Genomic DNA, 24913 nt, shown 5'->3' with positions numbered 1-24913 from the left:
AAAAAAAAAAAAAAAAAAAAAAAAAAAAGAGGCAGAGCAGAACTGGAAGAGAAACCCAGGGAAGTGCACAGTTCGACCTGCTCTCCATTTGACACACAGGAAGGTGAAGCAGACAGGTTGTAATTTGCCCATTGATGTAGAAGATTCAAGGGGATGAATGAACGGATCATGGTAAAATTCCCATATTCCATTCTTATTTCTAAATAAGAATAGAATGGGGATTTCCCTGATGGTCCAACGGTTAAGACTCTGCGCTCCCAATGCAGGGGGCCCGGGTTCGATCCCTGGTCAGGAAACTAGATCCCACGTGCCACAACTAAAAGATCCCACATGCTGCAACTAAGGCCTGGTGCAGCCAAATAAATAAATAATTTTTTTTAAATAAATAAGAATGGAATGGAATAGAGTAGATGAAGGGGAATTAAATCCCAGAGAAATGAAGCAATAGAAGGGGAATACTAGGTTGCCCAAAAGGTCTTCAGCCTACATGGTGAGATGCATCGTGTCACACAGAATTTAAAGAACTTGCAGAAGTGATGCTGGAGCCATGCTGGGTCATCTTTGGGAAATCCTGAAGATGAGAAGAGTAGCAGAGGACTTAGTAAGTGTACTTCTTGCTCAATCTTGAAATATTTTAATGCTTTGAGTAATTTCTTTCCCACCTCTAGGTAGATGTGTGGATTATTGAACCTCAGGGAATGAGATTTCTTCATGTTCTGGACACATTTGATGGGCATTTTGATGGAGTTCCCGTCGTATCTAAAGGACACCAGAAGGTACCACAAGCATTGATGTTACAGAGTCTAAGTGGCCACTTGCTCCTGGGTTCTGCTCCCCTCCTCTGCTCTGGGGGATAGAAAAGCCGTCAGGTGCTGAGCTGAGGGAACTATATGAAGGAACAGTGATCCCTGAGCAAAGTCTAGGGTCTCCCACAGGATATACAGAATAATATTACCGATTCTTTCATTGCATTTTGACCAGAGTCTGTCCCTTTTGGAGGTCCTGTCCCATTTCCCCCAGGTAATTTCACTTGAGCAGTAGCTAAAAGACAGTTTTCACAGGGACTTGAAAACCACTGGTCCAGTGGTTAAGACTCTGGGCTTCCACTGCTGGCGGCGCGGGTTCGATCCCTGGTTGGGGAACTAAGATCCTGCATGCCACGTTGTGCAGCCAAAAAAAGACAGTTTTCACATAATACACAGTGGATTTTCATTAATCACAGCAAGAAATACTCAACCTAATTCTCTCTGCCTTAATGGCCAATAGTAACCACCTTTGGAGGAATCGAAGTCCTCTGAGAACCTTTCACCAGCTCTTTCTAGAGCTGTTAGCTGTTTCTTCCAGGGGGGAAAAGGGAGGAATTCTTTGAATCTCTTATAAAGGACTGAAACCAGGCCAACAGCACCGCAGGCTGTTAGATGCCTCCTCACATGCTTTGGCACCATCCCTTCCATCAACAACGAGACCACCAATGCTGCCCGGATGCAGAATGGCCCTGGACCTCCACCTGTGTGCACGAGAAGGTGCAGCTGTCAACTCCTCACCTGGAGAGGGAGGGGGGCCGAGACCAGGCTGTGACACTACTGTTCTTTCCAGGCACACGTCACCTTCAGGCCCACGGTAGCACAACAAAGAAAATGTTCCAACTGCTCTGAGACTGCGGTAGATGGTGAGCTCGTGGTGATATATGATGTGAACAGAGAGGAGAAAGTCGGTGAGCTTCAGGTGGGTGAAAACAGACTCTGGGAGAATGGCCCCACCAAAGCCAAAGAACTGGTTTTTGTTGAATAACCCCCCACTTCCCCCCGCCACGAATAAACCTCGTCGGCCTCTGGGTAGTTCCCAGCTGCCCAGACGAGTGTCAAGGCTGCAGACAAGGGACTAAAAGCATATTTCTCTAAGTGTCACCAAGCATTTTATGTCAAGATAACTGAATAAAGGTCATTGGGTCTCATGCCTTTGTCCCAGGAAGGTACGTCTAGGCCTCGACTGAAGAACCATAGGAAATCACAAAATGGGAATTTTCGATAACCTTCCAAGGCCCTTTGCAATGAGACGATCAAAGAAAGCACAGAGATTACGTTCCCTGTGAGATTTCTTGAGCATTTCCCTTTCCTCTTTTGTCACACCTTAGTTGTGTGTGCATATTTCCCTGTGCTAAAGTAATGAGGCCTTAGTAGCCAAGAGCCTGTGCTTCTCTCCAGGGATGGGGGGGGGTATCGGGAAGTGTCCACAGCTACACACCTGACAGCTGGACACTGTAATGTCCTGGGGGAAGCAACCAAAAGGCAGTGGAAAGAGAATGAGGTGAGCCAGTCTTTAGCACCTACAAGAGAAGACAGAGTGGGGGATCAGGAATCCAGCCCCTCCCCTTAATTTCTAGAACAACCCAGACTCCCCAGGGTGCACATCAAGGTCCTTCATGGTCTGCCCGGTGGGTTCTCTGCCCTAACTCCTTGAATTCATCGTGCTGAACCACTTTTAGAGCCCTAAGTGTGCCAAGGGCCGCACTGTCTGGAAGTCTCTTCCCCGGCCTGGCCCCCACCCCCCAGCTCAGTCCAACCCCGACGCTGGCAGCCTAACTGCAAACTCATGAACCCACGTTCAAGTCCAGCGTAGATGCCCTTTCCCTGGGGAAGACGTCCCTGTCTGACTTAGATGCACCGCCACTGGGGGTGTTCTCGGAGCCTCTTATTTTTCCTGATCACAGACTTAACACCCTGTGCTGCAAATTGCCTCTTTATTTGTCTGGGTCCTTCATCGCCCACGAGCCTCAGGAGAGCAGGGACTCTTCCTGATTCACTGTCGGTGAGCAGGGTGCCTGGGACGGAGGCTCTCGATGAAGACTGGGTGGGGTGGAAGGAGTGGAGGGAAATAGCCTAGGAGGTGAACTGCTGAGAAGGCTCAGACCTTCGCAGGGAAGGACAGAGTGGGAGCAGGAAGGAGAAAGGAGAAGCAGGGGGACATCAAGCCTCTGTTCTCTCCTGTCCCCTGTGGCCACCCCTCTCCTCTCTCAGTCCCCAGACCCTCGTCTTCCTATATTCCAAACATTGCTAATGGTTTGGCTCACAAATGTGTTCTGGTTTCCAGGTATTTAATGGATATTTTGTCCACTTCTTTGCTCCTGAGAACATGGACCCAATTCCCAAAAACATCCTCTTTGTCATCGACGTTAGTGGCTCAATGTGGGGAATAAAAATGAAACAGGTAAGTACCCCTGGTGGGCAGTGGTACCTGGGGCTCCCTACCTTTTCTGATCCTCTCCTGATGATGCAGTTGTTCAAGTCCCCTTCCCACAGGGCTTGTCTCAGCTCAGGCTGCTAACAAAGTCACACAGACTGGGTGGCTTCTGAACAGCAGAAATTTATTCAAAACTCACCTTTTTGAAAACTTTCATCTCAGTATAACCTCTTCTCACTCTGCTCACTCTTCTGCTTCATATTCTTTTGGTTCTTCTGCATATAACACTTTAATACCTTGCCATTGTTCACGAATAACTTTGACATCACTATATGCATATATTTTCTAATTATGCCATAATTCCTTGAGGGTGGCCATCCTGTCTCACATCTTCCAGTTCAGAGTTCAACATAGGCTTATTCAGTGTTAATGGTATAGATGCAATTCTAAACAAACAAGGAAATTTCTTATTTTATTCATCAATCTATCCATTCAACCAATTTGAACCACCAACTAACCATTCATTCATTCAACAACCATTTCTGACTACCCAAGTGTTCACTACTGTTCTGGGATCCAAAAGACAGAAGAGACATGGCCCTGCCCACTATGCTTCTGCCCCGGTACCCAGGTCTCAGCAGTGGTGTTTTTGACAGTTTGGGCTGGCTGATCCTTTGTTGTGGGGACCACGCTATATGTTGTTGGATGTTTAGCAGCATCCCTGGCCTCTATCCACTAGATGCCAGTGGCACCCACCCTTCCAGTCATGACAATCGAAAATGTCTTCAGACATTGTCAAATATCCCCTGGGGAGAAAATTACCCTCAGTTGAGAACCACTGCTCTAATACAAGAGTTTTTTCACCCCTCCCTCCCTCCCTTCCTTCCTTCCTTCCCTCATTTAACAAGTATTTATTAAGCACCCACTATGTGTCAGGCACTTAGTTCATCACCGAAGTCTGAGATGACTACTACACACCCAAGTGAACATGTTAAGCAGGCTGTTGGCTCTACAGATCTGGTGCTCAGAGGTGAGATATTAAGATAGACACTTAGGAGCCACCAGTATGTAGAAGGTATTCACAGCCATGAGACCGGGTGAGAACACCAAGGAGTAAGTGTAGATAAGAGAAGAAAACCAAGAGTCAAACTTACACTATTCCAATAATTAGAATAATCTGGGGAGAAGACGAGGAACCAGCAAAGAAGACTAAGAAAAAGTAGCCAATGAAAGAAGAAGAAAACCAAGAGTGTCCAAGGCTCTAAGATGAGGAAGTTATATTAGGAGAGAGATGTGACCAGTTGGTCCAAATGCTGCTCAGATTGAGTCTGATAAGATGAGAATAGTCCACCGGATTTCACAGCAACCTTGACGAGCGACGTTTCAGTGGAGGGATGATGGTGAAAACCTGAGTGGAAGGTATTTCAGAAGAAGATTTGGAGACAGTATGTTTAGACAGTTCTTTCAAGGAATTTTATTGCAAAGGGAAGCTGAGAAATGGGGCAAGTGGGTACATTATGAGTTTTTTTAAGGAATGAGAAATGATACCATGTTACTCTGTTTATGGAAATGTACCAACAGAGGGAAATTCAAGATGCAGGAGAGGCAAACGGCAGTTGCTAGAGCCATGTCCTTCAGTAGACGAGAGAGAATGCAATCTAGGTCACGTGTGGATGGATTTGCGTTAGGCGGAAATACAACCACTGGTTCTGCATTACCAGGCGGGAAGGAAAAGTTTATGGGTACAAGTACTGGCAGGTGCGGTTTTATGGTGGTGCGAGTTGTGGAAGTTTTCTTCTGATTGCTTCCATTTCTCAGTGAAGTAGGAATCCAGGTCATCAGCTGAGACAGGAGAGGGGCGTGTTGGTGGTTTGAAGGGGAAGGAGATGGGAAGCAATAATTACGTGGTAGTGGATGAGAAGGCTGAGTAGATGCACTTGAGAAATACATTTGGTTTTCAGACACCACAAAGGGGCCACCTGAGGCTCATAATCCTCAACTTAAAGTCAAGCTAGTGAGACTGGTCATGCATGACAAAATAAGACAGTAAAAGTTTAAGTGTCAAAATACAGACAATACATGTTCAGAATACAGGAGAGGTAGATCTGTGTTGACTCAAGTGGATTTATATGGTTTTCTGGAAAAATTATAGCTTGAGCCACTACTTGAAAGATGACTAGCATGAATTATTGGTCTTCCTCATTTCATCTTAGGCTTACAGCTTATGTATTAAGACCCTTCTCTATTCTCTCTCAAAACAGACAGTGGAAGCGATGAAGACCATATTGGATGATCTACGCGCTGAAGACCATTTCTCCATGGTTGATTTCAACCACAATGTTCGAACCTGGAGAAACGATTTAGTCTCAGCTACTAAAACACAGATTGCAGATGCCAAGAATTACATTCACAAAATCCAGCCCAGTGGAGGTAAGTAGGTTTAGCCCACAGCCCAGTGAGAAACTCCCATAGGATTCAAATCTTGGTTCACTTAAGAAATATGATTCCTTACCCCAGTGGTCTTTGCCCAGTCTGCAGTGGTCTGCTTTAAATAATACATTTATTATTAAACAATGAATACTATGGTCATGGTGAAAGCATAATCCATACCCCATCCCACACACGTTTTTAACCATTCCATCCTCAGAAAAGGGTGTCAGTAAGTGATACTAGCCTTCTTATGACTCGCATAGCAAGAGAAAGACAAATACCATATAATATCACTAAGATATGACACAAATGAACTTATCTATGAAACAGAAACAGACTCACAGACATAGAGAACAGGCTTGTGGTTACCAAGGGTGACAGGGACGTGGGGGAGGGATGGACTGGGAGTTTGGGATTAGCAGATGCAAACTAGTATATACAGGATGGATAAACAACAAGGCACTACTGTATAGCACAGGGAACTATATTCAATATCCTGTGATAAACCATCATGGAAAAGAATATGAAAAAGGAATGTATATATAACTGAATCACTTTGCTGTAAAGCAGAAATTAACACAACATTGTAAATCAACTAAACTTCAATTAAAAAAAAAGAAAAAAATCACATATCATAACACATAATTGTTTACAGGACAGCGTCCAAGTATGTCAGCAAGGCTGAATTAGGTGACTTCAGTTTGGTGGTTAACAAAATGACTGGTGCTTTGAAAGGGTTAATTCATCTCTAAGGGAACCATTGACTACGAAGTGAATATTTTATTCCACTGGGGGATCTGGACCAGCCTGGTCAAAATTTAGAAAGCAATCGAATGATTTGGGTACTGAATAAACTATACATGAGTCATCACCAAACAGATGAACCTGAACCACCTGAACCCAAGACACGATTGTGTCTGTGGAAAGTAAGAGTATGTAACAGAACAGCACATTCTGCGGCTTTCACAGGGACGAATATTAATGAAGCACTGCTGCGGGCCATCTTTATTTTGAATGAAGCCAATAACTTGGGACTGTTGGACCCCAACGCGGTCTCGCTGATCATTTTGGTGTCTGACGGCGATCCGACAGTAGGCGAGTATCATTTACATTTTTAGTGATAAATATTTTTACTCTTGTTGCTTGGGAACGTGATTTGCTCGAAATGGGAACTCAAATGGCATTTGCCTGAGTGTCTAAACCATTTTAAAGCCGTGCTTCCTAAAGGAAGGATTCTTTTGACCCTGAAGCATTTACTTCACTTAAAGCAGTCCCCAGACGTCTGGGGGGAGGACGCTCTTGAATGCCTCCGTTTCACCTCCACAGTGTGGGGAAACTTGAATTTGAGTCACATGCTGTGAGGATTTGCTGATACATACAGTGCAGTGTGTTTATTTCCTCAGTGTAAGGTGTGCAAGGTGGTGTGTGGAGAGTGTGTGATGAGGATGTATCCTCTGAGTCTGCAGTGACCTGTTCTCCCACTGTTCTCCAAATTTCCCCTGTGTACTCACTGCACCTGGACAGGTTACTTCTCTCTGATGCAATGGCTCGCCATCTCCCTGCTTCTATTACATATACTGTTATTTGCATTTGCTTCATTTGCGTCTTTACACGGACAAGCATCAGTGAGAGTGAATGCTAGATTGCGCTGCAGTCCGTCTTGTAGACAAGATGTACCTAACTGTGCCTGACGCAGCTCAGTGGAAGGAGAACCAGTGTTGCAATCCTGACAAGGTACCAGAGTTCTAGAAAGAGGGAGAGCGAGGCAGAATGGCAGTTGTTGTGTATTTGTTGTAGATTCAGACTTTTAAAATTCAATTTTAGAATAAAATCTTAATGAAAAAAAAGAAATAAGCTTAAAAACTTGTCAGTTTCTTACTCCTGACCCTCAACCGTCCAGTTCCTGTCCCGGGAGACAATCAGCGGTTACCAGTTTCTTGTGTGTCTTTCCAGAGATATTCTATGTGTATCTGTATACTGTATATACATATACACACAAATATATGAAAATATATACACACACACATACATACATGTATACAAATGCATCCTGCATACGCTGACCTTCACCTTGTTTTTCTCCCCTTTAAAAATGTGCCTTTTAGATCATTCAAGATAAACACATAAAGAGTTACCATGTTCTTTTTTATAACTGCATAGTATTTCAGTTTGAATGTACCATAATTTAACCCATCTCCTTTATCGGTGTACATTTAAGTTGTTTCTAATGTGTTGCTATTCCCAATAATGTTGCTATATACCACTGCCCGTCCTTCATTTCAACATGTATGAGGGCATCTCTAGGGAACATCCCTAGAAGTGGAGTGACTGAGTCAAAGCATAGGTGCATTTTGAATTGGGACAAATTTTGCTAAACTGCCCTCCATGCGTTTTCCCAAATCTTGATAGCATTGGCTTCTCACTCCTTTCCTTCCTGTCATCATCTTTAGGGGAATTGAAGTTGTCAAAAATTCAGAAAAACGTGAAGCAGAACATACGAGAAAACATCTCCTTGTTCAGTTTGGGGATAGGATTTGATGTTGACTATGATTTTTTGAAGAGACTCTCCAACGAAAACCGTGGGATCGCGCAAAGGATTTATGGAAACCAGGATACTTCTGCCCAGCTCAAGGTAACTTTTTTTTTTTTCTTCACTTGAAATCATTCAACTAGCAATATCTGATGCCTAAAAGAAGATGGCCGAATTTAAGTAAAAGTTGTCATTATGTCAGTTATATTAGGTCACAAGAATCGGGGAAGTGTTCTGTTCCTTTCTCATGCACCCCACCCCCACTTGTACACCTGCAGTAACAGTGAGATGAGAGGCGGTAAGGTGATGGATACCAAGTTCCCTACTCCCTGAACAGGTCTTGGGAGACACCATCACAGCTTCTTGTGTCTCTCCAGCCCTGCTAAGCCGTCGGTCCTCCTAATCGTCATGGGCACTGTTATCCCTGTAAAGTACATTGGCATCTTGGAAATCAACTTTCTATAATGCAACACAAATCGAACTATAGCCTGTACGTTTCCTTAAATACAAAGGATATCAATTACTTGTTTATTTTGACTAAATGGACAAGAAAAGATGAAGGAGGAGAAGAATATACTTTACTCCACCCTCTGCCAGCACCAGGTACCATCCGTCAGTAGCAGGCAGCACCAGGTACCATCCGTCAGTAGCAGGCAGCACCAGGTACCATCCGTCAGTAGCAGGCAGCACCAGGTACCATCCGTCAGTAGCAGGCAGCACCAGGTACCATCCGTCAGTAGCAGGCAGCACCAGGTACCATCCGTCAGTAGCAGGCAGCACCAGGTACCATCCGTCAGTAGCAGGCACCATATTTAAAGCTGGGGGCAGGTAAGAGAGAGGTTCTAATTTGGGGATATCCACCCAGCTGACTTATTATGAGAGTCCATGAGCTTTTCATGCTTGTCATAACAGGAAGGAAATATGCTGGGCTCTTAAGTCAAGAGTAATATTCTTAACAAAGTCTTGATCGCCTCTGTTTCAGTTCATTGAATAACTATGAGAATTTTCCATATCTGTCCACAGAGATCCTGGGAGAATGAATTGGGCGATGTCTGCTAAGCACTTGAAGAGTCTCAGAGAAAAATGCTTTAGATCTATAAAGTGATGTGAAAATAATGATTTCTCTGTTTTTTTCTATGAATTGTAGAAATTCTACAACCAGGTCTCGACTCCCTTGCTCCGGAATGTTCAGTTCAACTATCCCCAAACACCAGTAACAGATGTCACTCAAAACAGTTTCCATAACTATTTTGGAGGCTCAGAGATCGTGGTGGCAGGAAAAGTTGACCCTGATAAATTGGAGCAGTTACAGAGTATTATCACTGCAACTTCGGTACTTCTGCTTATCTGCTTATTCTAAAAATACTAATTGTCCCCTTAGTATACAAGAGACATCTTGTATATTAACAGGCTGATACTCTGAATTCCAAGAATCACGTGGGTATAATAAAAGCAAAAAGCGAAAGGGAAGGCCTGAGAATATCTGTGCCATCTTCCCAACTATTGCGTAAATCCTTACCTTTTTCATCCCAAACTCTAGAGGTTGGCACTTACTTCCTCTTGTGTATTCTTTTGGATTATTTCGCATTCCCCTTCAAGTTGCCTGCTACCCTGATTCACTCACAGTAGATCCTTTGGAAAATGTGAATTGATTAACTACAATTCTGCCCCACTGGTGTCTTTCAACTGAACCTTCCACTGTCCAGGCTAATGCAGAGTTAGTCTTGGAAACCCTGGCCAAGATGGATGGCTTGGAGGATTTTCTATCCAAAGACAAGCATGCAGATCCTGATTTCACCAAGAAATTGTGGGCCTATCTGACCATCAACCAACTTCTGGCTGAACGGTAAGAAGACCGTACACCACAGGGATTTGCAAAAGCAAAAGACTTGCCTTGGATACTTGACATAATAGACAAAAAAAAAAGAGTTTGGAACCAAGAAAGGCAGCAAATTATTGCAGGGTTTGGAGTATTCATTTCCACTGGTTTCAGGCAGTTTTAACTCAAGCTGGGTTCACTCTTTTTTCTTTTTTTCTTGACATATAACATGCATACAATAAAGCATGTGAAGTGCATTCATTTTAAATGTACAGTTTAATGAATTTTTATGCACATTACCCACGTAATCAGCACCCGATCCAGACACGGAACAGTTCTTCCATTTCTGAAGTCTCCTTCATTCTCCTTTCCACTCAACACCCACCTCCCACCTCGAGTAGAAATCACTATTTTGACATGTCACTATCAATTAGTTTTGTCTATGATGAAATTTCATATAATGATACAAACTGTATTTTTTGTTTCTGGCTTCTTTCACTCAATGTGATGCCCGTGAGATTCATCCATCTCATTGCTATGGGTATCAGGAATTCATTTGCATTTACTCCTGAAAATAGATTATTGTCCAAAGAGAAATTTACGATTATGCAATTCTGATATCACATAAGGAAGGGCTTCCTATAGGTACCTATTTCATCTCTGGCTTCTCAGCTGACTGGTATTTAAATGCTCCAATATAAAAACTATATTTCTAGGGCTTCCCTGGTGGCGCAGTGCTTGAGAGTCCGCCTGCCGATGCAGGAGACGCGGGTTCGTGCCCCGTTTCGGGAAGATCCCACATGCCGCGGAGCGGCTGGGCCCGTGAGCCATGGCCACTGAGCCTGCGCGTCCGGAGCCTGTGCTCCGCAAATGGGAGAGGCCACAACAGTGAGAGGCCCGCATAACGCAAGGAAAAAAAAAACAAAAAAACAAAACAAACAAAAAAAAACAAAAAGGTATCATGTAGGACTAAGTAGAATTTGAAAAAAAAAAAAAAAAAAAAAAAAAAAAAAAAAAAAAAAAAAAAAAAAAACTATATTTCTAGAGTAATGTATGGTTCTTTGATCACGTGTATCAGAATTACAGGGGGGTGTTTGGATAAGAAAATTACTGTTCCCCAGCCCGCCTCCACCTATTCGATCAGATTCTGAGGAAGAGGGAGCAGGGTGGTGTGAACGGGGCTGGAAAAAATGAAATACGGCTGTATAACTGTGCTCAGAGAGAAAATCCTTAATGTCAGTAAGATTATAAAACAGACACAAGTTTGTAAGCTGTGGCTTTAAAGTAAGTGAGAACTGTCCCTGCATCTATACAGAGGCAACTGGGTGCATGTAAAGGTATATAGCAAATTGCTGCAGACGTTAAATATTGATTTTTAAAAAACAATCCCTGTAAAGTGGATCAGTGGTTGCCAGGGAGCAGTGGGTGGAAAGGATGAACAGGCAGAGCACAGGGGATTTTTTAGGGAGGTGAAACTACTCTGTATGACACTATAATGATGGATACCTGTCATTATACATTTGTCCAAACCCATAGCATGTACACCACAAAAGTGAACCCTGGGTGATGATGACGTGTAGATGCAGATGTATCGATTGCAACAGATGTACCACTTCTAGTGGGAGATGTTGATAATGGGGGAGGTTGTCAGGTGGGGAAGGGGCAGGGAGTATATGGAAAAGCTCTACTTTCTGCTCCGTTTTGCTGTGAACCTAAAACTGCTCTCAAAAATAACTTATTTGGACTTGTTTCCAAGGGGGAGGGGGGAGGGGGAGGGGTGGAGTGGGAGGTTGGGGTGAGCAAAAGTAAGCTATTAAAATTTATAAAGAGGATGGATTGGGAGTTTGGGATTAGCAGATGCAAACTATTATATATAGAATGGATAAACAACAAGGTGCTACTGTATAGCACAGGGAACTTTATTCAATATCCTATGATAAACCATAATAGAAAATAATATGAAAAAGAATGTATATATATATATATATATATATATATATATATATATATATATGACTGAAGCACTTTGATGTACAGCAGTAATTAACACAGAGGACACTGTAAATCAACTAAACTTCAGTTAAAAAAAATAATAATCTAAATAATAATAATAATAATCTGTTTAAAAATTCCTTAGGACTGCATGGATAGACAAAATACTAAGCTTCATGAAGCCAGTTAATTCTATTTTACCTCATGGTCCCCAGGGTCCCAGTTGGACCCAGAAGTGGTGGAGTTAAATCTAGTGATGCTGTCCAATGTCTCTGTTTCCTGAGTACAGGAGCCTGGCTCCTACAGCTGCTGTGAAAAGGAAAATTACAAAAACAATCCTGCAGATGTCTCTGGATCACCACATAGTGACCCCCCTCACATCCTTGGTGATTGAGAATGAGGCCGGGGATGAACGCATGCTGGCAGACTCCCCTCCACAAGACCATTCTTGTTGTTCAGGTGAGTCTGCCTACCTGGTGGAGAAATTTTTCGTAAGATGTTACGGAAAAACCCAAACGAACTTTTTGGCCAACCCAATATTTTTTCTATAAGCCTAAGTCCTGATAAGCCTTGTTGACATAGATAAAAGTAAACAGGAATGGAAAGAACTTGGTCGCAGCAGGTGGCAGTCACTTATCTGGGCTTCTTCAAAGCCATATACAAAACTCATATAGAATCCAGTACTCAAAAAAGTATTTGTAATGGTCTATCAGATGACAGGTCAGGCCCTTCTGCAATCCCGTTGAGAGCAAAGAATTGAAAACCGTCTGACTTACAAATAGATTTGTGTCCTAGACATTGGAGTTATTCCATTTTGGGGCACTACACCGATTTTCAAATGGACACTTAGTTCCCGGGAGGTTTTTGGTGAGGCAGGCAGGAAAAAGGTGTGCCTTGCATTTTCTAAACTAGGAGAAAGGGTTTTCCTGGGAAAAATATATATGGAAACTAAGAAGCTCAAAATTGCCATAAAAGCTATCCATGATCTCTGTGTCTCGTGGAATGTCCCGAGGTACACCCAAGGGCACGTGTGCCCACATTTACAAGAGCTTGGTTTACTCATCTTCTTCCTTCCTCCCTTTCTTAGGGACTGGCCCTGTTATAACAATCTTGAGAATGACCAGCATTCACTGGAGGGATCGTTTTCTGCATCTTTAATTCTGTCCAAGTGAGATGCCAACTTTATGACAGTGGTCCAGGCTTCAAGAAACTCTTACTTCTGACTTCCAGTTACAATAGCCTGGAGCCTCACAGCTAAATTTATGCAGGGAGAAACTCACGCTAGATGACCTGGCATTTATAGGTGATTTTATATCCCCTGAATAAAATGCCTAGGTGAACTGGCATTTTTTCTCAGAGACAAGGAGCTGACTGCATATCAGAAAGCCAAATGAATTTTTTTTTTTTTTTTTTGCCGTATGCGGGCCTCTCACTGTTTGCGTTATGCGGGCCTCTCACTGTTGTGGCCTCTCCCGTTGCGGAGCACAGGCTCCGGACGTGAAGGCTCAGTGGCCATGGCTCACGGGCCCAGCCGCTCCGCGGCATGTGGGATCTTCCCGGACCGGGGCACAAACCCATGTCCCCTGCATCGGCAGGCGGACTCTCAACCACTGCGCCACCAGGGAAGCCCCCAAATGAATTGTTTGCAACCAGTAGGGGATATTGGTTGGTTGGGAAACTAAATCGTTCAGATTGATTGTTTTGTTTTGTTTTCTTTTTTATTGAAGTATAGTTTATTTACAATATGGTGTTAGTTTCAGGTGTACGGCAAAATGATTCCATTTTATATATATATGTATTTTCAGATTATTTTCCATCATAGGTTATTATAAGATATTGAATATTGTGTTATACAGTAAATCCTTGTTGCTTTCTGATTGTCATTTGGTGAGTAGATAGGAATAGATCCGAGAAGATGCCGTCCAGAGTCTGGCTGGACCTCATCTCCCCAGTTTATGGTGAAGGCACAAGGTCCTTCCCCAACCTCTGAGGGCTGGTTCCTCCTACTACAGACCGTAGCCCAGGACCCAGACTCTGCAGAGAAGCCTACAGCAGGCCCTCACAGCATGATGACAGAAGGAGCTGGAAGATAGAGAACTCAGGAATAAAAATAATGGGAGAAAACCTTAGCTGAAAACCTCTGGGGTCTGTCTGCATAAAACAGTTTCTTGATATTGTAAGCAATGTCCATGGAAAAGTAAACCCGGAAACTAATGGATACAGTTTTTTCTATGCAGGTGCCCTGTATTATGGCAACAGAGTTGCTCCAAATTCATTCCCACCTTGGGTGAACCCTTCACCGACACCAATGGTTCCAATGCCCGCGGTTGGTGCTCCAGTGCTTGAGACAACCCCTCCTCCACACGTGATGAGAGGTAAGGGAACTTCCACAATGCTTCCACATCCCAGATCTCAATTGGACCATAATGCCATGGAGCATTTGGTATACGTTTAAAAAATCCTAGTAAAACTGGAAGCCTTTTATAGGCATCGTTGCCTTCCATGAAAAGAAGATGGCCCCATGTATTAGTCAGCTTGGGCCACCAAAACAAAATACCATAGACTGGGTGGTTTAAGCAACAGAAGTTTATTTCTCCCAGTTCTGGAGGCTGGGAAGTCCAAGGTCAAGGTGCCAGCAAGGTACATTTCATTTTCTTCCTTTGTAGGGAGTACCTGTCTTCCTCTGTGTTCACATGGCCCCTTTGTGTATGCACTGGAGAGAGAGATAGAGGGCAGGCTCTCCAGTGTCTCTTTTATAAGGGCACAAATCCCATCATAAGGGTCCCTCCCTCATGACCTTGTCTAACCTTCATCAGCTCCCAAGGCCCCACCTCTAAACACCATCATGTTGGTGGTTACAGCTTCAACATATGAATTTGGGGGGACAACGCATTCCATAGCACGCCATTTCCAACTGTACAAGGCAAACCTTCTGGGATGGAAGAGATGCACCTCTCGTGTGGGGAGGGCCAATGGGTATCAGTGGAAAGGACATCTTCTTTGGAGATTGTTCATGACCCTTATTTGAACTTAAGTTACTTAACATTTCTGCACTTCACTTCCTTCATTTTGAAAACAGGCGTATGATACTTGTGTAGCTGTAAGTATGTAAGTATCATGATGTAAGCTACTTACATAGCTGTCGATTAAATGTGTAACCATCTTTAAAGAGCTGGCATGTTATAGTCACTCAATAAATAGGTGTTTTGTTTGTTTTTGGCCACACCATGCAGCATGTGGAATCTTAGTTCCCCCGACCAGGGATCAGACCTGTGCCCCCTCCAGTAAAATCACAGAGTCTTAACCACTGGGCCACCAGGAAAGTCCCTAAATAGGTGTTATTATCAATTTTATAATCAAAAATACTTGAACGTTGTTTCCTATATAACTGCATTATCATACATTATTTTGTGGGGTTGTTTGTTAATTTGCTTGCTTGATTTTAATCAACAGCATATTTGAAAATCCTAGTTTTGCTCAGCATTTAAAAATCTTTCTACCAGTGGTTTCAGTGGCAGGCATGGGTAGCAGATGCAATCGTGTGAAAGCCAGGAAAACGAATTTCCTCGCGAGGGTCCTGGCAGCTGCAGCTGGCTTCCTTGTGCAGATTCTTTCTTTGCCTTCTGGTTGTCAACCTCTGCAGGGTCTTATTTCTCAACCAGAGAGAGGAGCTGCCTGGGGGAAATAGGAAACTATCTTCTCTCCTGTTCCTGGTCTGCACTATGCCTTTCAGTGAAAGGGATTTCCAGTGCCTACCCATTGGCTGGTCCCATGCAGAAAGCTTGTGTCCCTTTTCTGCCTTTTAATTAGGAGTAAATTTCAACATTCAGAGAAGGAGCACATCCCTCTCCCTCTTGGAAGGTCCGAAGTAGCAGCTTAACTCGGGTGGTTTGCAGTTTAAATATCAGAGTAGCTTCTGGTGTAGCTTCTTAGAAATGTGCTGCTTTTCTAGACTGCTTGGAATGTAAGACTCTTCTATCCAGAAATCCTCAGAACTGATTTCTCAGGACTGTACACCTACCACTCACCCGACATAGAATTATAACAGAGAGAGCACAGCGAGGACTTTGAATGGATATTTATGATATCTTTAAATATCTTTAATGAGTATCTTGATAGAGATTTTTAAACATCCCACCTCTACGACTTAGCTCTGAAATTGTTACTTGGGGGCCCAAAGTGATCTTCTTTACGCTTTCATGGGCGGTGATGCTTCAGACTGAGGTCCCCCCACTCCCCTCTCACATCACCTCCAACTATGGAGCTTTGGTGAAGGGCTCTGCATGTGACTCTCAGAAGTGACAGCCTCGTAAAGTGGCACATGAGGAGGGAATCTATGTGTCCAAGGTTGCTGTGCTTGCACAACAGCCATTTTTACTATGTGTTTCCAACGAGCGGCTTCTGAGAGCAAGATCTGATTGCAGTGACAAGTTCATGAGTCACTTAAACTGTTCCTTTGCAAAATAAAACTTTCATAGAAACATGTAGAGCCCGAGCCAATTTATTTTGAAGTGTTCTTCTCAGTAAGAATGCAGTGCTTGCTTCGAGTTTCTTGTCTCTGCTGTATGAGGCAACCAAAAGGACAAGGTCTTGATAGTCAGACAGTTCTGGGGTCAAACTCTGCCCCCATGACCTTGGCCTGGACACTGAAACATCTATAGGTCTCAGCCCACCTTCAAAATGGGGATGATAATAACCTGCAAGGTGGTTCTAAAGTAGGTTCCTGGTTCCTAGGAGAAGCTCGGTAAATGCTGGCTAGTCTTACACCCATTAACCCCAGGTCCTCAGTCTCCCTCCAACCTGATCAGAATGGAAGGCTGCACAGACTCAGTTCAGTATGATCTTTTGTTTCTGGTAGACGTCTATCCACTCATTAGGGCAGTACTGATTCGCTGCTGCTCACCAAAAGGTCTGATGGATGGGATTTAGGTTCATCAAAATGGCAAAACCCATCATTATCTTTAATGAAAGCAATTTCCTTCAAGCCAAGTTATCTCAAAACACCCTATTTGTGTAGAGGAAAGAAGAGGCTATCATAATAAATGATTTTTTTGATTAAAAAAACAAAGAGCTGGGAAGCTTTGTTGCGTGTTTTAATGATGCCCTCTCATGCCCAGCTCCTACACAAAATCAGTTAACCGAGTATTTATTGACCACAGTGCATGAGCTTGGTGGTGTGAGGGGTGCAAAGAAGTACAAGATTTTGTTCCAGTTCTGGATGAGTTTATCCTCCATTTCAAGTTCCCAAACACACACTTGAAGGAGCATATCAGGATGGTTGGGAGAATGGGCATGTAATCAGACGGCGTGGCTTTGCGTCATAACTCTGCCACTTATTAACTCTGTGATGTGACCTCGGGCAGGTCACCTGTCCTCTGCAGGACGGCGGTGAGAATTAGTTAATATTTGCAAAGAGCTTTGTGATAGCATCTAGAAAACAGCAACCTCTCAGACATTTGTTAAAGCACGGTGAGGAACAATTTATTCATGATGGGTGTAGGGACCACTGCATTGGGGTATTGCAGTGCAGGAGGGAGATTAGACTCAACTCTGAACACACCACGGGAAAGTGGGAATTTACAGACAAAAACCAGGCTGAGGTCAGTAAATGGAATACTACTAAGAGGAAACATCGGTGGAAAGGGGGGGTTCTGGTTAAACTAACCTAACAGGATTCTTGCTGAAGGCAGGCCAGGTAGTCAGACCTCACTTGAGGATGGTGGGGGGAGGAGGCACCTGAATAGATAGCAAGGGTGATCAGATTTGGAGGGTGGGGGAATTCTAGCTAAACCTACTGAGTAGGATTTTTGCTAAAATTAGACAATGCAGAGAGGAACATGGAAGTCCAAAAGTTGAGGTCAAACTTGAAGAGTTCAGGGAAGCCTGAGTAGAGTCAGTCCCAGGAGAGAGTCTTTGTCCCTCCTTCATTAAATTGTTTCTCTCTTGAAGGTAAAGACCATGACTTACTTATAGCTACACCAAGCATTGCATAATTCAGAGTTTTGCACATGGTTTGGTTTTTTTTCTTACCAAATATTTGTTGAACGGGTAAACAAACAAAAAAGATCAGCCAGAATAATGGTGTCTAGTAACAAAGGAGTACTTTCTTGGGAGTAGCTTGATCCTTCATTGCTCTTGGGATTGATCAATATTAATCTGTATGCCAAAAGGTAATATTACGTCTTTTTGATTTTTATGCACCGTGTATGACTACTTAAAAATACAGGTATTTTACCTATCTATACACACAGTCACTGTATATAGACATATGTAGTGCATTTGTAGTATATATTATATATATAGTGTGTATGCTTGTGTTTCTTATTCCTTATGTCTTTCTTATTCATTTTTTTCTCTCTAGCCTAGAATATATGTGATAGCTACAAAACGAGTGTATATTATATTTGTAAGATAACCTAGAACTCTGATGGCAGCTCCATGAGGAAGGGACAGCGCTTGGACCACTGGGTCCCTGGTGCCTAGAACAGTACCTAGCATATAGTAGGAGCACAATAAACATTTGTTGTTGTGAAATTAAAGATGTTCAGGAATAAAATACTGTTCAAATTAATCTTCCTTTCTATGATTTTGTTTCCATTTTCTTTGTATATTTTCCAGTTGAAAATGACCCACACTTCGTCATCTACCTACCAAAAAGCCAAAAGAATATTTGTTTCAATATTGACTCAGAACCTGGAAAAATCCTCAACCTTGTTTCTGATCCAGAATTAGGTAAAATAAAAAGATATTAGAATTAGACTACAGATCATGGTCATTCTTCACTGTCACTACCTGGGATTTCTTTCTTTCCTACCTTAATAAAATCTTATATATATATTTCAAACTACTCCTTTCAAACTCTGATAGTGAGAAATGAATTATATATTCCTAACTATTTGAACTATTATAGATAAAGTACTCTGAGTATGAACTAGGAGAACTTGTGATATGATTAATTTAAACCATAATAAAATAGTTATAAAATGAGAATTATAGAGGAAAAAATGTTATGTAAACACTGAAGCTAAAAAAAAAATAATTTTCCCATACTGTCAAGTTTTATAAATTTGAATTATGGTGCCCACATGTGCAAAAAAAAAAGAAAGAAAGAAAGAAAGAAAAAGAGCGCACAAGAGAGAAAAAAACATTTTTTTTCCTTGCAGGGATTTTGGTCAATGGACAGCTCATTGGTGCCAAGAAGCCCAAGAATGAAAAACTAAGCACCTATTTTGGGAAACTGGGATTTTATTTCCAACGCGAGGACATGAAAATAGAAATCAGCACTGAGACCATCTCCCTGAGTGGGGGCTCTCGAACATCCATCTTGTCCTGGTCTGACACGGCCCACGTCCTTAACCAGAGGCAAGTACAGTTACATCCGAACTAGGGCGTATCCTTGACATGTGACTACATCAACAAATCCAGACATGCGTGACACAAACATAAAACTCAAAATCATCATTTTAAATGTGAAGAAGTCAAGGTTCAGAAGAAATTTTGTTACTTCCTGCCCTGCTCCTGGCAGTAGAGTCTATGTGTTTTGGTCACAGTGTGTCTCAGTGCTAGCCTGGCACCTGGCATACAGTAAGTACTCAATAAGTACATGTTGGACGTGTGAATGAATCCATCAACTGAAATCCAGCCCAGTGTGTCAGAGTGCTCAGAAACACTATGATTTTGTCCTATGAGTAATATCTTCCCATTAGTATCTGTTCATTGTTGATACGGAAATGTATACATTGACAGAATTTCAGCGCTAGGAGATAAATCAACGTTCTGTGGCCAAAATGTCGTAAAGCTCTTAGAAAACTGGGGGGATTGCACGGGGCAGAGTGAAGTCATATTAGGGGTGGGAGAGGAATGACATTCTAAAACGAGTCTGCTCTGGAATCGTTAACTCCTTTTTGACTTCCCACCAGGGTGCTTGTCTCGGTGAAGAAAGAGAAAACTGTGACTATCACCCTGGATGAAGAGATGTCCTTCTCTGTTTTACTTCATCGCGTTTGGAGGAAGCATCCGATCAATGTCGACTTTCTGGGGATCTACATACCCCCCACAAACAAGTTTTCTCTTAATGTACACGGGTTGATAGGTAAAGTGTCTGTGGATCATCTGGCAGGTGTGGGACTGACCACCCTAGGTCTTGAGCAACTTTGGCTCAAGGTTAGAACATTTGGTTAAAATGTGGGAAAGTGACAGGTGTGGACTCAGTGGTTCAGGGAGGACCCACACTCTGTGCCCTGGTCTTAATTTATGAAGGTGCCTGAGTGACACACAAAGAGGTCAGTGTCATTGACAGAGTGTAACATTTACCGTTGCTCGCGGTTTCCATAGAAACATGAGATACATCTCACCATGCAGGGCCACGGGGAAGCCAGGTTTGGGTCAGGAACCAGAAGCAGGAGCAAGAGCCTTTACTGGGGGTTTTGTGGCAAAGACAGGACAGAGCAGGATAGTTTGGGGTTGGCTGGCTTAATAATTACAGTGGGCATTGGGCTACAGGGTGGTCTTTCCTTGCCTGGCACCTGGCCCTGGAATGATTCCTTCTGGGGCTCCCAGGCCAGGGAGAGGAGGTCCGGCTCTGGCTTGGTTCGTTTGCAGATCCCCGCCATCCATGCTCCCGGCTGAGTCCTTTGCTCTCTTTCAGAATTGGCTTTCCCAGGGAGGGGCAGTCTCTCCCCAGCCAGACGGAGTTTTTAAGATGTCAAAACATCATAATATACAGAGAATAAAAAACAAGATTCCTACAACCCAACACAGCAGTGCAGGGCGACTCGAAATGCTATAGCTGGGACTATTTGCTGCTCCAGACAAAGTTTCCCAGGGCTGGGATTTCATCACATACTGGGCAAATTAAGAGAAGGGATGGATACATTGTAAGTTTTTATGCTGAAGATTTTTTTCTCACTGAAGAGAAGTGAACTGGTTTAGGAAGTCTGATAACAAGCAGGGCGTCCAGGTCAACCTTCCCTACTTTTTAAAGAACGGTGGCGATTTAAGCGTACTGTATAGCATCACAAACCAAACGTGTTTCTAGATTTGAGCTGTACTCTCAGGTGCCTACCTTTACCCCCACCATCAGAGTGTTCGATTTTACTTGGGGTCCAGTCGATCAGACTCATGTGTCAAATGACATATGAGTGAGTAGCATGGATTTGCCCTCAGGAAGAACCCATCCCCATCTGCATCCTTTTCTTCTCAGTACATCTGTCTACCCCAGAAAGTCTAGATGGGGGAACCAAAATGCAGCTTGGATCACATGACCAGCCTGTCCTTTTGTCTTCCCTTGAGTAACATGTAAATAAACATCTGGACTTTGTTTCATAGGCCAGTTCATGTATGAGCCAAAGATACATATCTTCAATGAGCGACCAGGAAAGGACCCTGAGAAACCAGAGGCAAACATGGACGTGAAGGGACAAAAGCTGATTGTCACCAGGTATGTCTCGGATACATACTACAGGAACAAAAAGGGCTCCTGTTAGGACTGGACTCACATGTCCAAATAGAAGAACAAGAAAAGCCATTTCAAGCTTTACCTGTGTCACACTAAATAATTCACCAGGAAGAGACACATACATGGCATTGGTGTAAGGACACTGCAGGGAGTCCATCCAAAATGCAAAAAATGACCAGGCACATAAGTACGTACCATCAAATGCCAAGATTAATTAATCTACTATTCTCACCTTGGTACATTAGAAGCCATACGGCCACAAGCTGGATAACTGAAAAAGCAGATCAAAGGAAGAAATCATAAAAATACCTACTCGCCTTAGTGCTAGCGAAAGGATGTGTAGATTTTTACTTAAGCCTAGAGCTTTCTTTTTGAGTACTTATCCACTGAATGCATATTTGTGTTTGAATCTGCTGAATACGTCTTGGTGTAGCTTTTCTTACACAAACCGTATCCATATGCTTCATTTTGAAGTGAGAACATAGATACCTGTAAAGCATCATGAGTTTAAAATTTTTATATGTCTTTTTCATTTTTCCCAGTCTTTTACAGTTGTCTCACCCAGGCCTAATTTGGTATCATATTAAAGAATTCGGGGCCTTTTTAGAGTTTTTACAAAGCAGCCAACTTTGCTCGATGAGAAATGACTCTTTTGGCAAACGAATGTCATTGGCTTCCATGTACTTCATTAAACCACAAAATTACAACAATTAAGCCATAAAATTACAATAATCATTAAACCATAAAATTACAACAGTAAAATAAAATTACCACAGAAACAGATTTGTGAACTGAAACGATGGGCTCTTAGTGAGTACGCTACTCAACTAGTATGGGTTTACCAGAGATCAGTGAGTTACCACTGGGCGTCAGTAAGTGTGTTTCATAGAAGCAACGCTGAGCACAGTTGATCACAGTAATAACAAGTTATCTGAGGTTGGTAAACACACATCTACTCTATGCTAATGACCAAAGGTAAAGGCTGGGCCCCATTTTCTTCTACTGCCAGCACCTCATGACGCACAGCGGAAACTAACTCGACCCGTGGGCCACGCGCAAAGATGTATGTTTTAAAGCTCATTAATGGCAATATACTGTATAACTTCTTTACCCTTAAAACGAAAAACATGAATGTCTCAGGAACAGCCGGCGTTGCTCCTAAGTAGAACAGTCACCCCTGCAGTCAAGGTGAGAGGCACCTCAGATTCATCCTGCAGGGAACCTGTGAGCTGGAGCTTCGTTTCCACCTTCTTTCCATTTGAACGTTATTTCCGCCCCACAGCCTCCCTGCAGTAGCCTCAGCTCCCCAGAGAGCACGATGGTTGGATCCTCTTCCAGCCTCACCAGATAAACACAAGACACCCAGGAAATTGTGAATTTCAGATACTTGGGACATACTTCTGCTGAAACATGAGTGGTGTTTATCTGAAATTCAAATTTAACTGGCATCCTGCATTGTTATTTGCTAAATCTGGCAGCTTCCTCCTTGCTCTGGGCTAATTTGGAGACTATACCAGCCCTAGGCAACCTTGAGGACATAGCCCCCAGCCAGTTCCCACTGCCCCCTTGTCCCTTTCCCCATGTCCAGAAAGAGGACTGCCTCTGAACACATGGGCCTCCCCTCCGCTAAGGCGGCAGGGAAAAAATAAAAAAGGAAAGTTAATTTGCACTCTTTACCTTCCTGGAAAAGTCCATATTGGTCAATCTCTAGACAGGTTATTTGAATTTCTAAGGACACACTGCTTATTGTTTGTCTTTCTAAACCAAGCCCCAGACTCTGGTGCTTTGTATGGCTTGGGCAAGACTTGGGGAACGGGGATGGGGCACAGGGGTGTTAGCAGATTCGGTGCTAGAAGCGGGCAGAAAACAGAGAGGGAGAGTGTGTCTTCTTTCTGGATACACAGGCTGGCCACACCCTTGTCTGTGTCCTAACCACGCCCACTGTTCTCTTTGCAGAGGCCTTCAGAAGGACTACCGGACAGACAGAGTGTTTGGGACCAACGTTCCTTGTTGGTTTGTGCACAACAGTGGGAAAGGCTTCATCGACGGACATTACAAGGATTACTTTGTGCCTCAGCTCTACAGCTTTCTCAAATGGCCTTGAAAAGTTTATAGTTGGGGAAATTCTATGTATAAATATACATTTTTTTCCTGCCACCTTTGTAGTCATTCTTGAGTTTGAATAATTAAAAACTAACCAGATAGCATGGTGATTTATAAAACCTGTTAACACACCTGAAGAAAATAAATACTTTGCAAAGAAGTTTTAGGATGTAGTTGCGTTTTCAGATGGGAAGGTGTGTTAATCAAGGTCGTGCAGAGGAGGGCTGCATTGGTGAGTCAAGCTGCCGTCCAGACAGAGTCCTGGGTTTGTCATTTACTGTAAGGACTTCACTGTTTTTAGTGTCAGGTCCTCAACCTTGCAACTGAATACATTATTAGGTTGTCAGTTACATGGGAAATTCAATTATGAGGTTATTTGGTGAACTTGGAGTAAGAACAGGGGAAGTCACCTATCTTAATTGTTTTGTAGTTATATATATGAATATAAAGCCCTGTCACCCTCTGTAGGGATAACCTTGCCAAGGTACCTATGATGCCCATGATGCTTTGTCAAAATTCCTTCCTTAGCGTTGGCCTCAGAGACCCTATTTAGTGCAAGAAGCCTGTATTAGTCAGGATTCTCCTGAGAAAGAGACCTAGTAGGATAGCCATATCATATATACACACATATATAAACGTACACACATATACAGTTGGCCCTTGAACAATGTGGGGCTTAGGGCTGCCAAAATCCCACACAGTCAAAATTATCAACAAACTTTTATCTCTGTCTCAAAGACAAAGGAATTGATAGATGACTCACCCAAGGGCAGGAAACTGAAACAGTATAGAACAGATCAGGACTCAAACCCTAGTTTTTTGTTTGTTTTTTTATAAATTTATTTTTTATTTATATTATTTATTTTTGGCGGTGTTGGGTCTTTGTTGCTGTGCATGGGCTTTCTCTAGTTGCGGCAAGCAGGGGCTACTCTTCGTTGCGGTGCGCAGGCTTCTCATTATGGTGGCTTCTCGTTGCAGAGCACAGGCTCTAGGCACGTGGGCTTCAGCAGTTGTGGCACATGGGCTCAGTAGTTGTGGCTCATAGGCCCTAGAGTGCAGGCTCAGTAGTTGTGGTTCATGGGCTTAGCTGCTCCGTGGCATGTGGGATCTTCAAGGACCAGGGCTCAGACCCGTGTCCCCTGCATTGGCACGTGGATTGTTAACCACTGAACCACCAGGGAAGTCCTTAAACCCTAGTTTTTTGATTCCACACACTGTGATCTCTAATTAAACACAAACTTTTCCCCATACTTAGTTAAAAATGAAACAACAGGTGCTATATTTGTTTTTTTAAAAATCCAAATACTGGGGCTTCCCTGGTGGCGCAGTGGTTGAGAGTCCGCCTGCCAATGCAGGGGACACGGGTTCGTGCCCCAGTCCGGGAAGATCCCACATGCCGAGA

The 24913-nt window shown here is 43.1% G+C and overlaps 1 protein-coding gene across 1 annotated transcript in view; it reads left to right on the top strand.

The window, feature by feature from the left end:
* ITIH2 (inter-alpha-trypsin inhibitor heavy chain 2) overlaps positions 1-23565 on the top strand; it is a 38784-nt gene extending 15219 nt beyond the window's left edge. The window contains exons 7-21 of the mRNA XM_007465808.1: positions 669-776; positions 1597-1725; positions 3091-3207; positions 5442-5610; positions 6580-6705; positions 8061-8242; positions 9288-9473; positions 9847-9986; positions 12241-12410; positions 14189-14326; positions 18570-18683; positions 19115-19313; positions 19871-20043; positions 21279-21390; positions 23365-23565. Coding sequence (XP_007465870.1) covers positions 669-776; positions 1597-1725; positions 3091-3207; positions 5442-5610; positions 6580-6705; positions 8061-8242; positions 9288-9473; positions 9847-9986; positions 12241-12410; positions 14189-14326; positions 18570-18683; positions 19115-19313; positions 19871-20043; positions 21279-21390; positions 23365-23512 — 2211 coding nt within the window. The 3' untranslated portion in view covers positions 23513-23565. The remainder of the gene's footprint in view (positions 1-668; positions 777-1596; positions 1726-3090; positions 3208-5441; positions 5611-6579; positions 6706-8060; positions 8243-9287; positions 9474-9846; positions 9987-12240; positions 12411-14188; positions 14327-18569; positions 18684-19114; positions 19314-19870; positions 20044-21278; positions 21391-23364) is intronic.
* Positions 23566-24913: the final 1348 nt, after the last annotated feature.

The sequence above is a fragment of the Lipotes vexillifer genome, unplaced genomic scaffold (assembly GCF_000442215.2).
Source record: "Lipotes vexillifer unplaced genomic scaffold, Lipotes_vexillifer_v1.1 scaffold7, whole genome shotgun sequence".
Classification (NCBI taxonomy): domain Eukaryota; kingdom Metazoa; phylum Chordata; class Mammalia; order Artiodactyla; family Lipotidae; genus Lipotes; species Lipotes vexillifer.
The sequence above is the reverse complement of the archived record's forward strand: the minus strand, read 5'-3'. Positions and strand labels throughout refer to the sequence as shown.